Source organism: Glycine max, chromosome 17, assembly GCF_000004515.6.
Source record: "Glycine max cultivar Williams 82 chromosome 17, Glycine_max_v4.0, whole genome shotgun sequence".
NCBI classification, from domain to species: Eukaryota; Viridiplantae; Streptophyta; class Magnoliopsida; order Fabales; family Fabaceae; genus Glycine; species Glycine max.
Genome location: NC_038253.2, coordinates 40385696 through 40402372, shown reverse-complemented (window position 1 = coordinate 40402372; position 16677 = coordinate 40385696). Strand labels below are relative to the sequence as shown.

The following is a 16677-nucleotide window of genomic DNA, read 5'->3' as shown; positions in this document are numbered from 1 at the left end:
AAAAAGTGCAATAAAAAAAAAAGAATAGAGAAGAAGAGGGGGGTGCAGAAGTAACAGGGAAGTGCAGAAAGTAAAATACTAGAAGAAACAGAAAAAAAAGAAATGGGCTCAAAATAAAAATGTGGGCTTAACGGATCAAATCTGAATCGTCAGATTGATCGAAGCGTCCAGATTTGATCATGGGGAGATACAGTCTTAGCCATTAGATCTTAATCAAACGTCACAAGAGAAGAAGAACAAAGTAAAAACCAAGAGGTGAGACGCATCTGATCAAAACAGGGGATAACATTGGCCGTTAGATCTAGGATCTAACGGTTCAACCCTGATGGTCCATGGGGACACAGAGATCCGCGTGCACCATAGTCTTGGTCATGGCAGCAGTATAAATTAGAAAATAAACACAAAAATAACATAAATCTAACCTCTTTCTCTCTCTGAAAAAAAACACTCAAGAGCTCTCTTCTCTCTCTAAAACACACCGCCGGAAGTTGTTTACCGGCGCAGTGGCTGGCTGGCCATGGGTGGCGGCGCCGCCGCGTCGGAAAAAGAATCTCCTCCTCTTTTTTTTTTTTTTTTAAAAAAAACTACATGTTTTGAATTCCTTTTTTCCCTAGTTCTCAAATCCACAGTTATTTTTTTTGAAAAAAACCAATACCGATAAAGCCTAGATCTAGCCTTGAATCTTAGAAAAAAAAGTGAACTACCTTTGTCCTTATGTTATCGTTTAAGCTTCAGAGTAAAATCGGTTACGGCTTGGGTTGTGTGGGTGTGGGTGTTTGACGCAGTGCTTGTGGTTGGTGGTGTTGGGTGTTTGACGCAGTGCTTGTGGTTGGTGGTGTTGGGTGTTTGACGCAGTGCTTGTGGTTGGTGGTGTTGGGTGGCGGATCTGATGTAGGCTTGGCCGATGGTGGTGGTCGGTGGGTGTGTGATTGAGTATGCTTTAGGCCGCGTGAGTGAGTGGGTTACCGTGTTTGCGGGGGTTTCTGTTCTAATGTTTTGATTTCTAGAGAAGGAAGTGAACAGTATGAGCAAGATGATTTTGGTTTTTTTTTTTGTGTTGGTGGTTCACGGAGGAGGAGGGTGGCGCTGAGTGGTGGCTAGTGGTGGCTTGGCTGTTCCGGCACTCTGACTGTCCGTATTCACTCCTCTGACACGCACAGTAATTAATGCAGTATTTAAAGGGCAGAATTAGGGTGAAAAAACGAGGCGCCCCTCTGGGCCTGGACCAAAAAAAAAACCGAAAAGAAAAAAGAAAAAAGGAAAGGAAAAAAACAAAATATAAAACAGCAAAATAAAAATAAAAATAAAATAAAATAAAAGTAATAAAAAGAAGATACTAATAATGATATTAATGAAAACGAAAATAATAAAAACACTTAATAAAAGGAAAAAAGGAAGAAAATGATAAATAATAGTAATAATAATAATAAAATAAAATAAAATAAAAAAATAAAAAATAAAAAATAAATAAATAAATAAATAAAAACGGTCGTCTTCGAAACAAAGATGAGGTATTTTAAAATATCTCCCTGCTGAAATTTCGTCTGAAACGACGAAAACTTCTGGCTTAAAAGACGAGAAAAAAAAGAAAAAAAGAATTAGAAACGGGTCAAAAATGGGGTATGACAGTCACTTTTTAAGAGATAGAGGGAGATGAAAGGATTTTAAAATTATTGACTTGTTATTATTTGGACCACACGTAAAAGGTATGTTCCGTCATATTTTTCTCACGAGTTAGGTCGGGTCTCTTTGAGAAATGACAATTGACAAAGGATAGAGGGAAGTTAAAACAAAGTTGAAAAAAACCATTGGACTAGCCAAACACTATCCACGAAAGCCATGCAATTCACGTCAAGTAACTCTGCTTAACTAACACGTGTATTTTCTCTACTCTATTCTTTTAATTTTAAGATAAACTCATATCCTATGCATGAACCAGCAAAAGTCAATATAAAAAGCAATCAGCAGATTAATTCATGATAATCTACTGCATTTACCAACTATCGATTTTTTTTTTATAGGAAATTGGTACCCTTAAGAATACTTTAAAAGAGAAAATAATAATTAAATGTAACGAGACAAAGAAATATTAAATGAGTGTAGAAAACGAGGTATAAAATATCAAAGTTCGATGGGATTTTGTATAGTATTTAGTATTTAGGCTTGAAATGAAAAATTTCAAAGGCTATATTCAAAACTAATACAACTACTTCTGTAAAAAAACAAAAAAAAACTACTACTACTACTACTAAAACCCAACATGTCATTGATTTTAAGTATTTATGAATGAAAAAAATATACAATTGAGAGAAACTTTGACAAAAATCATCGGCAAAAAAAATTCACTACCAGCAAATCTTTTTTTTTTTTTTTACTTATTACTAATGTTTTCCGTTTTTTTTTTTTTTTACAGAACTACTAATGTTTTCCATGTTCCCCATAAGAATGTGATTGAAATTAGAAAACATGATACATGTATCGACAATCGACAGTGAAATAAAATATTTTTATATTAAACCAAATTTATCATTTATTTTATAAAATATAATAAAATAATATTAATTATTTTTTTATGGAAAATTTTCATTCTTTTAATCACCGTAATTTTAATTGATGCAATTAAATAACTATATGTATAATATATATTTCGTAATTTACAAATATTAAAATACTGATTAGAGAGAGAAAGAAGATGACAATAATTAAAATAAATATGTGTATAATATTTATTTCCTAAATACACTGATTATTTTCATATATATTCTTTCTATAAAACAACATAAATTGAGAAATTTCAACTTAAAGAAAAGACATCCTTCAAATCAGGTGAGAGTTTTTTCATTAGTTGGTCGAAATTTAGAGAAAGAAAAATAAAATTAGGTGTAATTTATTTTGAAAGATATAAAATTTAGTCTATCATTTTGGCACTATTAATCAACTAGTCCAAAAAAGCACTCTATATCTATCTATATATATAATTAGGTGTAATTTATTTTGAAAGATATAAAAGTTTAAATAAAATGTTATAATAATTATAATAATTGAGGATAAAAATATCTATAAAAAATGCAAAAAATAGTGTTATTAATTTTTATAATAGTTATAAATAATCATATTACTTCAATTTATTTAAACTTAAAAAATGTAATTAAAAAATAATTTTTTATATAAGCGCTATGTTAAAAAATAAATATGATTAATTTCTTAAGAAAAATAAAAAATACTTATTTTAAATAAAAAAATTTAGACAAACATAAAAAAAAATAATAAAACCATTTTCTTTATTTAAAAAATAAAGTTAAACAAATTAGTCCTTTTTATGCCGAATAAAAAGTGCTTTTAAGCCGATGCTGAACAAAAGGTTAAGAACTACAATTTACACATAAAAAACAAACAGATAAAAGCGATCAAATGACTCAATAGTCCCACTGGGCCTATGTATCAACAACAAAAAAGAAAAAGTTAAAATGGGCCTGGACTTTTGAAAACTCTTCATCTCCACCAACTCCAATTAGGTCTCAAAAAGTTTGAATCCTGTTGCAGCATATCCTTAATAATCTCAAATTCAATTCACTCACTCACTCACTCGAAGATACCATCGGATCTAACCCTTGTCTCTATAGTCTATACGATCCCAGTTTTTTGCGTGACGACGTTGTTGGGAATCTTGTTCACTTAGGTTTCACTGTGAGTACTTCTCAATCAGTCCAATTCTGCCACATTTCTCAATCCTCTTTTTCACCATTTGGTTATTAATTGGTACTCTGATTATTAAATTCAAGTTTTCTTTTTGTTGTTGTTTTGTTGTAGCAATCACTTTCTGGAGATTATTTGCGTTTGCCTGGAATTACTTGATAGCTTGACATGGTAACTTCTTCTGAGTGTCTTCTGAATTTCTAATCCTCATTGCGCGTAAATATGTAATTGAATCTTTCTCAGCCATTTGGCTGACTTAGATGTGTTTTGAGTGTGATTACTTTGCTTCTTTAGGCATTCTTCAAGAAAATATGCTTCCTGCTTGTAATTGGGTCGTTTTGTTATTTGAATTTGAAAAGTGTTAATAATTGTCATGCGGTTTTTGTTTAATGTAGTTACATTAGAATATAACTAGACCCAAATTAGATTATGGATCGTCTGATTGAGGACGGGTGGACCCTGGGCCGGATACAGTAGTTTATAGAATGCACATTCGATAAATAGGCGTGACCGCCTTTGGTCATGCCATGTCACACGTAGGAGAGCCTACTAGGGTTTCTCGAGTTCTTGAGTATGTTCTCTAAGGTGAACAAAATTGAGAACAAGTGAACAATTATCATGCTCTATTTTGTTTAATTTAGTTACATTAGCATATAACTGGTGCCAAATTTTAGCTTTTGTTTTAAGGTTGTCGGTGGACCTGAATATATACATATATGGTAAGTGGGAACCTAGTTTTTAGTCTGATTCATGTGTTCTGTGTTTGAATTTGAATATAGCGGAGAGAGCAACCCCGGTCTCCTTGCCTAACTGATGTGGAGCCAGACAGAATCAGTTGCTTACCGGGGCACGTGATAGACCAAGTTCTGTCACATTTGTCAATTAGGGAAGCAGTGAGAACAAGTGTTTTATCTAGCAAATGGAGGTACAAATGGGCCACACTACCGATTCTTGTGTTCGATACCCATTGCGTCTCGGTGGCTTCTCAGGACCATATGATTATCAAGAACAAGCTTTTGAGGATTATAGATCACGTACTGCTACTCCATTCTGGGCCAATCAACAAGTTCAAGCTCTCCCATCGTGATCTCATTGGTGTGACTGATATCGATCGTTGGACTCTTCATCTATGCAGAAAGTCTATCAAAGAGTTTGTGCTGGAAATCTGGAAAGGGCAACGTTATAAGATCCACTCTTGTTTATTTTCTTGTCAAAGTTTGACTCATTTAGAATTATTTAATTGTTGGCTTAAACCTCCGTCAACATTTCAAGGCTTCAAGAACTTGAAGAGTCTTGATCTGCAACATGTTACCTTGGCTCAGGATGTTTTTGAAAACTTGATATCCAGCTGCCCTTTGCTTGAACGGTTGACATTGATGAACTTTGATGGCTTCACTAATCTGAATATTGATGCACCGAATCTCCTGTTTTTTGACATTGGAGGTAAATTTGAGGATATTAGCTTTGAGAACACTTTCCAATTAGCTGTGGTATCCATTGGTTTGTATTTGAACTTTGAAATCAATCAAAGTAGATTGCATGGAGGCTCTAGCAATTTGCTCAAATTTTTTGTTCATCTGCCACACGTGCAAAGGCTAGAGGTTCAAAGCTATTTTTTAAAGGTATGATGCCCATAGCTTCACTTTGCCTAAGTAATTCTTCTAGTTTCTGTGAATAATATGTCAATTTCTTGATCATTCGAATGTTGAATTAAACTAGGAATGCCCTAATACTGGTGTTTTGTCCCACAAACAAACCACACTTATGTGCATGCTTTTATTCGTATTCATGTTTTAAATAGATTATATGCTGATTAGAGCCATTTTCTGTTTCTTGGTTCTGCTCCAGTATTTGGCAGTGGGGGTTGTGCCAATAAAGCTTCCAAGACCATGCATTGATCTAAGTTATCTTTCCATACGAATTAACTTCAATGATTTGAAGGAAATTTCAGCTTCTCTTTGCCTCTTAAGAAGCTCACCTAATCTACAAGAACTAGAAATATTGGTGAGTACTCATTATAAGTTTAGTATGACTTGTTTTTGCTTACTGTTTTGCTGTTGCATATACTGTTTTTTTCTCTCTAGAATTTCCAAATTAGATTAGTATTGTGCATTTGTGTAGTTTCTTTAAGCTCTTGATCTAGTCTTAAGATTGTTGCAATTGTGAATTGTGATTGCATGTAGGCTCGACCCGAGGAGCAGACGGTTCTGTTAACACACACCTATTGTTGGGAAGATGTCTACTTTTCTTGTCCGGTCATGCAACTGCGATATGTGAAGATAGATGGCATATCTGGTATCAAACCCGAGTTAGATTTTATCAACTTTCTACTTCTACACTCTCCTGTGCTAGAAAGGATGACTGTGAAGCCTGTTGCAAACGTTGGATTAGAACTGATGAAAGAACTGTTGCGGTTTAGGAGAGCCTCAGGACAAGCTGAAATTATTTACCTGGAACCTTCTTAAAGCGTGTTTGGAAACACTTTTTACTCCCGAAAAAATCAGGTTCATGACTTGAAAAATGTAAAAGCTAAAACTAATAGCGTTCACTTTAATGTGAAAAATCACATCTGTAATTTCCAAACATGCACTTTAATGCCTTTTTTTTTAATGAATTTTTAAATGTATATATATACATACATATATATATATATATATATGTATGTTTAACCCTTTTGTCCTTTTCACTGTGGTGAATGCATGCCATCCTGACTTCTGTTATTTTATACTCATCTTAACTAAGTAAATATTAACCCTGGCAGTCTATATGGTTGAAAGAAAACTTGCAGCTATGAAGTCTAATTAAGCTCTCATTACAGTTGAAAAGATATTATTTTTTGCAAATAAGCCCGAATATGTAAAATTGGTAAAGGTGTGCAAGCAGAGTTATATACATTTGTGAAATGATAGTATGCTAAATTATTAATAACAACAACAACAAAAAACAAGGCGACAAAATCCGTTGGCTTGAATATTTCTCTGAATCGCTTTCTTGCTGCATTGTTCCTGCAAATCTTTGGCAACGACAACTTCACCCCGTTGTAGCATCATCTTCCCACAGATCAAGAACCTACATGAGAATCAGAGGTTTCTTCAACGTATGTTTTTAATTAACAAACCAAATTTTCTCTTCAGTCAATTCAAAATAGGAAATTAAATAAAAATAAAATTAGTGTTAGGGTAAAAAAATAATTACGAAAATTTTAACAAAAAACTTTCCCAAGATTAATTTTTTTTACCAAGTGTAGTCTACCAAAATATATTACTATTAATTAAGTGTATAATTACAACGTTTCTTTGTTAATATAAGATTATCTATACACATTTTGGGAAAGAATGACTAACTTTTAATGGGAAAAAGATAACATCAATAAATACATTTGTCTATCAAGATCTGACGTTGTTTTGGAGTATGTAATTTCTATCGCACTTTCTCGGTTTCTAGTTTGTTGTTGGGGTTCTCCTCAATATTTCCACACACAAAAATGGGAAAATGATACTCTATACGGCTCTATATTTCTTCCATTATCATGTTTTTGGAAAAATAAATGATATTCATTATATGCTACACATCTCATTTCATTTATTTTCTCAAAACTATATCAATAAAAAAAATAGAATCTTATCCCGTGATTATTTCCTAAATTGAAGATTGGTCTCGTAATTTGGAAGATCAAAGCTTATAAATATACCTTAGCTAGGGTTCTCTTAGAAAATAAAATAAAAAATCCTAATTAAGGTGATTATAAAGAATATAAGATGAACTATGAATCTCCCTTAATGGTTTATAATACAATTTGTTTTTGTAAAAATTGTATTTCTCATGTATTATTATTGAATACAAGGGGTTAATTATTTGTACAATATGTCTAGAGAACTATATGTTAAAACTAATAACTACGATACAAAGAAATAGGCAACATAACAGGGAAAGTAACAAGTCAAAACATAATGTAGTATCTGTCATATCTCCATGAAATTCTCCATTGTAGCTCCATGCATGCCAATACTTCCCTTAAGTTGGCGCATATATAGCTAATTCAGGTATCGATAATTTGATTTTTTGTATTTATTATGTTATTAGGGCTAAGTATTTTCTTATTTTGTTGATAATTAATTTCTGTCAAAATATTCTATTGATAACTTTTTAGTAATTTTTTTTTTCTTTTAATCATATTTTTCTCATTTACAAGATTTAAGAACTAAGCCTAATTCCATTTGAATTAACAATTTGTTGATTAACGATAATATTATTTAATTGTTCGTGATGGAAAATTTATGGTTATGATGCATGATATATAAACTTAACAGATTATTTGTTCCCTTGATCTTAATATATGACACAATGTTGTTATTTATTTCTTGTAAATTAAAAAACAAAAATATATATTACTTGGTCGAAATTATAGACATGTATGTGGTTGTCTAAGACCAGCTTACAATTTCTACCATGACCATCTCATACTTAAAGTTTTATTATATTTTTATAGTGTTATTTAAAGTTCTACATTATTCTCTAAATTAAATTTAGCAAAACGTGGTAATGATAATTTAAACTAGACTTAAGAGCTATACCCAAAAAAAATATAACTATACCAAAGAAAAAATTAGACTTTTTTTTAGAAAAAACAAAAATAGCCTTAAGAGACAGTGATAGCATTAATTGATTTGTTATATTGATCACAGACAAAAAAAAATGATATTTGATCATTATAGGCGTGACTTCTATTTGTCTCTATTTTATTTTATTTTTGATGGGGACCAACCTTTGATGTTGGGAGTTGCAGATTAATTGTGGAATTGAAAATTATTAGGTGTTCATGATGCAACGTTGATAAGGGGATTATGTATTTCATGCGTTTCTACTTTGGTTTTGATGTGATTCCTTTTTCTCATGGTCCCAACTAAGAGCACAAGATAGAGGAGTAGACCTTTAAGAATTGTACCTAGTATCATGCCAATGACTTATTTACGCCGATTAAAAAAGTAATGTGTTTTAACCTACGGTAGGTTAAAGAGAGAAAATATTATATTGACGATAAACAAATACTTAAGCAGGAAAATAAAGACACTTAGATGATTTTCAGTAGATAGGATGATTTTTTATTTGTAAGAATCAAAAGATTATTTATTAAATGTAAATGTAAAACTTCCGGAGATATATAACATTTGAGAGAGGGAGGGTGGAAACATAATTTCATTTAAAGTTTAAAATAAGTTATACTCATGTAATTTTATTTTATTTTAAATGTATTTTCTTTTGTTCTTTTAACCAAAAAAAAATGTTTCATAAGATGTGTTTGGTTGAAAAATTATTTCATAATAGTTGCACTTATGACAATAGTACAAATGATATTTATTGAGAAAAATTGCATCAAATCCAAGTCCAACAAACTTTACATGATGGAACGTGTGGCGTAGCCACCAACCAGCTTATCCCGTGGCAACCCCCGGGTAGATAATGGTTTCCGAGTATATAATAAGATAAAGGAATCTGTCTGATATTCAAAGGCCACTTGAAATTCTCGTTTCTTAAAAAAAAAAAAAGAAAAGGGTATTTGAAATTGATATTAGTAGCACAAGTAAGTAGGTGTCTCATTCAGTGCCAAGTAACCTACTAACCAAGCCAATGGATTCTCCCTTACTAGAAAACATTGACAACTCTTGTTCTAATGTTGAGGAGGAGAAGACACCGAACACTGTTGTTAAGAGATTTGGGTTTGAGTCGAAGAAGCTATGGAAAATAGCTGGCCCTGCTATCGTTACCTCTATATGTCAGTACTCACTTGGTGCACTCACTCAAACATTTGCTGGCCTTGTTGGTGACCTTGATCTTGCAGCAGTTTCTGTTGAAAATTCTGTTATTGCTGGCCTCGCCTTTGGAGTCATGGTACTCAAACAATTTGCTTTCTTTAACTCAATTGTTTGAAATCATGTCATGAAGAAATTTGATGCTTTGATTCAATTCATCACTTTAATTTTTATGCATTGTCAGTATAAACGGTTAATCATTCAGAAATCATCACTGACATGACTACTAAGATTGTCATTGTAAAATTCAATAGCCGTATCATACATAATGCTTTGTAGTTGAATGATAATGTAAAAACTTTGATATTACCCATGCAAAAGAGGCAGAGGTTTTGAGAAATCAACATGAAATCATTCACATTTTTATTTGATAGCTTAAACAAACTGTTGGACTGTTGTTGGATAATGTACTCATTCATGTCCATGGCATATATATGTAAAGTTGATGCATTGATGTCTATGGCATGTTTTTGTTGAAGAGGTAAAAATAAATGGGCAGAACATAGTGGGAAGGAATGGGATCCCTGCAGTTCATATTTTAAGTGCAGAGGATCTGCATTGCTAGTGAGAAGCAAAGTTATATTTTTCATTCTGCAATGCTAAATTGTATTTCCAAAGTTAAAATTGGTTTTAGCACCAAGGTTAGATTTTAAGTACAAGAAAGGTTTTAGCACAAGTGGTCTTCATAAAACTGGTTTAATTATAAATTAAGAAAATACTATTTTTTTTATTTATTAATAAGTGTAAAAGCTATTCTGAGTTTATTTTATATCGTTTTAAATATTAATTATACAGAAAAGTGAAAAAAAAGTAATAATTTGGAAGAGTTGATTAAGATGTGAAATTGATGGATTATGTTTTTGTTGAGATCAGTTGGGAATGGGAAGTGCCTTGGAGACTCTGTGTGGGCAAGCATACGGTGCGGGACAGATCAGGATGTTGGGTGTGTACATGCAGAGATCATGGGTCATCTTGTTCATCACTGCCCTTATTTTGTTACCTCTTTATATTTGGTCACCTCCCATCTTGAGGCTCGCTGGACAGACGGCTGAGATCTCAGATGCTGCTGGTCAGTTCTATACTTCACTTCAAATCATTCTATATCTTATAATAATTCTCTTACATTTACACCGACCATACAAAAAAACATTCAATAAAACTTCAAATCATTCTAAACTTAATTTAGGAGACAAAATACTAGCAATATATTTTTTCTTTATTTATAAAAAATGAGCTCAAATACCAGAATATAATACAGCTAGTTTGTGTAGTGTCATTTAGTGTGTGATCACCTTTTCAAAAGAATTCTAAATCCCTGAAATAATGTTATTTATTTACTTTAAATAACTATTGAGGATTCAAAAAATTGTTTTTATTTTGAAGGGATAAAATCCAGAGACTTTTTGTTTTTAAATGACTAAAACTAAAATTTGAAAATGGAGATCCTCAGTCTATATGATAAGTTTTTTTGCAATTTGATTATATGGGTTGGGAAGAGATTTTTGAACCGAAGTAAAAAAATAGATCTAATGACTTAAAAAAATTAAAAGAGAAGTCATATGAAATAAAAATATCATATATAATAAAATGACAATAAAGGTGACTTATATGTCAATTTTTCAATTATTACACCCAAAAAAATCAAACTCTTATAAATAGACCAAATTCAATAGTTTCAGACTTTAAAAGAAAAGTATACAGATTTATGACAACTAAAATCATATTTTAAGTCATATAGTATTAAATTACTCGTGAAAAATAGAATCCAAGGTACACATTATTCTATCGGTGGACCACAGTCCTCTTGGAACTTGACAATTATTTCCTCCTAAATTTCAACAGTGGGGACTACCGGAACAAGTTGTCATAAATTAATGTTAGGAAAATAGGCAACCGCGCATGTGTACTATGCAGCAGGTATAAGTAGAACGATAATTGTATATACTAATCCTACTAAATGAGAATGAGACCTTTTCATATATTTTAGGATAACTTTAATTCAAAACTACTTAAATATTGCATAATTTAAATATATTTTAGGATAACTTTAATTCAAAACTACTTAAATATTGCATAATTTAAATAAATTTTTAAAATAGAGCTAGTCATTATGAATAACGATTTTTAAATAGAAAATGTATATGTGAACATAACTTATTACTTTAAAAATAAAATAACTGTAGAAAAAAACAAATCATAAAATAAATAATAAATAAATGTTTAATAATACTAATGAATTTATTATTATTATATATATATATGTGTGTTTATATGCATGTGTATGTATGTGTGTTCAGACATGTATCTCTTTGTCTATGTGTATGAAAGTGTAAAAGTTTGAAATATGATATTTTTCTAAACTTTTTTAAAATGTATCTCACATATATATATGATTTACAATTAATTCATTTTTTAAAATTTCTTATTTTTTATATAAATACTTATAAATTAAAAAATATCCTCCAGAGATCAAAACAATAAAAAAAATTATAGGAATAAAAAAAATGAATATGTAATATAAGAGTTAGAAACATATTTAAGTTAAGTAAGTGCATAAATTCTTTTTTTATTTGGTTGGATAGAAAGTAGAAAAAAAAAGAGAAAAAAGTTGACTAAAAAAACAAAAATTTGAATTTTTTCTTTTATTTCCTTTCCAAATCAACTTTCAAATTTTTCTTTTCTTCCAATCAAACGGACCATTAAGCTTCAATATTATTTCTGCTGAGTGGTCAGTGGTCAGTACTCAGTTCCCTCCATCCATCCATTGGCTCTTGTCTATCCAGAAAAAAGAGTCTGGATTGGAAAATGGGTCAATTACTGGTGACCAGTGAGCATCACCTCTTGCACTTTCCTTTTACAGAATAGTAATTAATTTTCCCTGGTGTAAGCTGAAAATAGTTGAGTATTTACTGGTTTACTTGTAATTAATAGTCGATGTGATTTTTTTTTTAAACATCAATAGATAATCTGATTATTTTGGTCTGTAATAATTTTTTAAGAGTTTTACATTATTCCATATAATAAAAAAATAAGTAGATAAATAATTATAAAAAACATATATATATATATATATATATATATATATGTGTTAGAAAATTGTTTGATATTCTCTTTTCTTTTTAATATTAATTGGTGGAAATTTATTGAAAATCATAAATTTAGTGGATATTACATCTCATTTAATGATTAGCTCTCCTAGTTTAGATTGAGATCCACCAAAATTTTATTGAAATGCTTACACATTAAAAATTATTATTATTATTATTTACTTGTACTTAATTTTTGTAGGAAAGTTTGCTGTGTGGATGATACCTCAGTTGTTTGCATACGCTATAAACTTTCCAATAGTAAAGTTCCTACAGGCACAGAGGAAAGTGCTGGTGATGTTATGGATATCAGTAGTTGTTTTGGTGCTGCACACATTTTTTAGTTGGCTTGTTATATTTAAGCTTGGATGGGGCCTAATTGGAGCAGCAGTTACTCTCAATACATCATGGTGGGTGATTGTGATTGCACAATTGTTGTACATTTTCATCACTAAGTCAGATGGAGCATGGAGTGGATTTACATGGCTAGCATTTTCGGACTTGTTTGGTTTTGTAAAGCTTTCTTTGGCTTCAGCTGTTATGTTATGGTATTTTTCTCAAGCTAACTTCATTTTGCATTGGACCTTGAGTGTATATATTCATATTTGCTGAAAATAAATATGGTGTTAATTAAATGTGAACTCTTGCAGCTTGGAGTTTTGGTATTTGATGATACTGGTGGTGATAACAGGGCGTTTGGAAAATCCTCTGATACCTGTTGATGCCATATCTATCTGGTAAAAAAAATTCTCTACCCTCCCTCCCCCTCAGTCCCTTTTAATTCTCTTATAATGGCTTAAAAATGGTTTCTGACCCTTTTATTTTTAATTAGTTTCTATTTAAATTTTGTTTGTTTTAAGTCTTTAAAAATTACAAAAAATTGTGTTTGTACTTTGTAATCCTTGTTCAAAGATTACAAATGCATTGTATTTTTTTTATTAAATATGAAGACTGGTAACATTAAAATTTAAATAAAACAGCTGAAGAAAATGACATGTATTCATATTGCAAAACTATAAAGTTAATTTAGTTTCTGAACTCATTGCCACTTTCTTTCTTTTTTTACTGGATTCATTGTCACTTTAGTTTCTAGAAATAACGAAATTATATATAAAAAAAAGTCTCCTTGTCACCCACTTTAATCTCAAATTACATACAATGTGTGACTTAAGGGATTATTAAATTTAGGAATTTGATGAAATCGAAGGACTAGAATAAGAGCGAATTACAATGTGCTCTTATTTTACAATGTGTCAACATATCAAAATCTAAGATCATTACTGATAACTAATACTTGTTTCCATGTTTGCAGTATGAACATAAATGGTTGGGATGCCATGATTGCGATTGGGTTCAATGCTGCTATAAGGTGATCATCTCTCTCTCTTCTTTTTCATAATACAGTTCTAGTCACTCCATATATAGAAAACCTCTATGTTCCCATAACCTAATGAATAGTTGGTTTTGAAATTTGGATTGATTTTCCATGAATCACATTGTTTAAACTTATTTTTTCAAAATAACTTTTTTTAATAAAATAAATAATTTTTTATTTTTCTGATGTGTTTGTCAAAATTATTTTTATTTAAATTAAACAATTTTTTTATTTTTAAAAAACAAATTTTATCTACTTAAAAATACTTTTTAAAAAACACATATTTTAAAATTATTTATTTTAAATTTAAACAAACTCATCTAATTCCTCATTAATCATGTGGGGACATTATATAGGGGTGACTAATGAATATTATTCTGAAGTAGTACTTGATTTAATTTATGGACAGTGTGAGAGTATCAAATGAACTTGGAGCTGGTGATTTCAAGGCTGCAAAGTTTTCAGTGTGGGTGGTTTCCATCACATCAGTGTCCATAGGTGTTGTTGTCATGATCGGAGTGCTATTAACAAAGGATTACTTTCCCTACTTGTTTACCACCAGTGTTCCAGTTGCCAATGAAACAACTAGGCTTTCTGCTTTGCTAGCTGTCACAGTGCTTCTAAACAGCCTTCAACCAGTCCTATCAGGTTAGTCCCACAAACAATGAACTCAGGCAAATTACATTATCCATTCAAGGATTACATTTTCTTTTTTACAAGTTAAATGCAACTTTTTAAGTACTCTTAGTGAGTTAGTGTTGGCTTTAAGGAGAAAACTTACATGTAATTTTAGGGGTTCTAAGTTGGATTTGATGGTGAATGAAAAAAAATTTAGAAAGATTATGAGTTTGAATATTTCTACTAATTAATAACTGACAATTAACATGGATCCATAAAAAAAGTTGTTCTATATATGTTGTTGATATTGTTCTTATATTAGAATGGAGGGACCCATTAAAAAAATAATAGAATGCAGGTTTCATCTAACTATTTTTTTGTACTGTTATTGTAGATTATCAAAAGAAAACTTCAAATAGGATTGAAGAACAACACTAACAATACTTATAGAATTATATCTAAGTTTGTCTTATTTTTAATTTGAATTAGAGTTTTCTCTCAATAACTTATGTAGATCTTTAATACAAACTTTTATCACGTAAATTAACAAGTTGAAACTTAAATTTTAATTACAAAATAACACTAAAAATGTTTAAAGAAATGCATTTAAGTTCTGCTTTTTTAATACTATTTTATGCCTTTGTGGTGACTGGTTTTAGGTGTTGCTGTTGGGGCTGGCTGGCAATCTCTAGTAGCATACATCAACATTGTGTGCTACTATCTAGTTGGATTACCGGCAGGGATAATATTGGGATTTAAACTTGGTCTTGGAGCAGAGGTGATGTACCATCACTACTTTCTCTCGTCTTGAAATTATACACCAACAGATTTGGAATAAAGTGCAACAATTATAAGAAGGGATTCATAATTCATAATCAATAACATTATCAATCTTAACTGTAACCAATAAAACATTATCAATCTTAATTGTTTGCAATTTTATTTATTATTGTATTAGTAGTGTACTTTTTATTCTTACAGCTCTTTAATCTTTATGCCTGTGTAATTCAGGGTATTTGGTCAGGGATGATTGCAGGCATAGTTTTGCAGACTACAATCCTTATAATCGTCACTTCAATACGAAACTGGAAAAAAGAGGTTGGTACTTTACACATTTATTAATTTCTCTCTATTTAATTTAATTCTGCTAGAGTTTAAGGAAGTTCCAAAAGTAAATGTTCCAATTTAGAGTTAAGGTGATGGGAATTAGCAATCTTCTTTTTCTACAAATAAGTAACATGTTATTTGTTCAAATTTAATTTGTTGCCAATGGTTTTCACAGGCTGAAGAAGCAGAAAGCCGCGTGAGAAAGTGGGGAGGAGCAATTTCATATGATCAATGATTTTTTTTTATCATAGTAGAGAATTAGACAGAGACTCTATTGAGTGGCACCAATAAATGAAGAACTTTAAATTTTTCGACATGTATTTGAGTGAGGACTTGGAAATTTAATTTTAGATTATAGGCCAGCTTGTTATGATTTCTACATGGATATTTCACATGATTGAGCACCATTTGGTTGAGCACTAATTACAAGTGTTTAACTAAGTTAGTAGTATTTAAACAAAAGAATCTCAATCTTATCTATAAATCACACCACCTTAAATCTATGTTTGTTATATCTTTTCACACCTCTAATTACAACGATGCTAATATTTTTCAAATATAAAAATATAAACAAATTATCTATTGAGAAAAAAAAAAGTTAAGCAAAGTTTATACATGAGTGTTTATGTTTGAACTTTTTCTTGATTCATCATTTATCAAAACGATTGATGTGTTTTGTTATCTTATGTGGTTCAATCAATATAAGTAGTCTCTCCAATGCAAGTAACATATTAAAAAATATATTTTATTCCAATCATGAAGAAAAGATAACGGATTGGGTCAAGATTCATGGTTAAAAAATTCCATTTTTCTACATCTGGGTAAGGAAAATGTTTCATTTGGCAATTTTATCTGCCACTATGCAAAAAGTCCCACCTCAAGGCTTATCAAAATATCAAAGCCTCCTGTCCACACGAAAAAATATCAAATCAGAAATCAATGAACAATTTTAAATATCAATTGCACCAAAATCTCTACAAGTTAA

General features: G+C 30.7%; 2 protein-coding genes across 2 annotated transcripts; both read left to right on the top strand.

Annotated features, from left to right (window-relative positions):
- The first annotated feature begins 3308 nt into the window (after positions 1-3308).
- On the top strand, positions 3309-6367 carry LOC100782183 (F-box/FBD/LRR-repeat protein At1g13570). Its single transcript, XM_003550313.5, has 5 exons — positions 3309-3687; positions 3811-3867; positions 4476-5318; positions 5545-5700; positions 5880-6367. Exons 2-5 carry the CDS (start codon positions 3865-3867, stop codon positions 6159-6161), a joined length of 1284 nt encoding a protein of 427 aa, XP_003550361.1. The 5' UTR covers positions 3309-3687; positions 3811-3864; the 3' UTR covers positions 6162-6367.
- Positions 6368-9191: 2824 nt separating this feature from the next.
- LOC100781278 (protein DETOXIFICATION 33) lies at positions 9192-16191 on the top strand. The gene is made up of 9 exons (XM_003550311.5): positions 9192-9585; positions 10380-10575; positions 12795-13140; positions 13243-13329; positions 13905-13961; positions 14377-14615; positions 15245-15363; positions 15597-15683; positions 15868-16191. Exons 1-9 carry the CDS (start codon positions 9325-9327, stop codon positions 15925-15927), a joined length of 1452 nt encoding a protein of 483 aa, XP_003550359.1. The 5' UTR covers positions 9192-9324; the 3' UTR covers positions 15928-16191.
- The last annotated feature ends 486 nt before the right edge of the window (positions 16192-16677 follow it).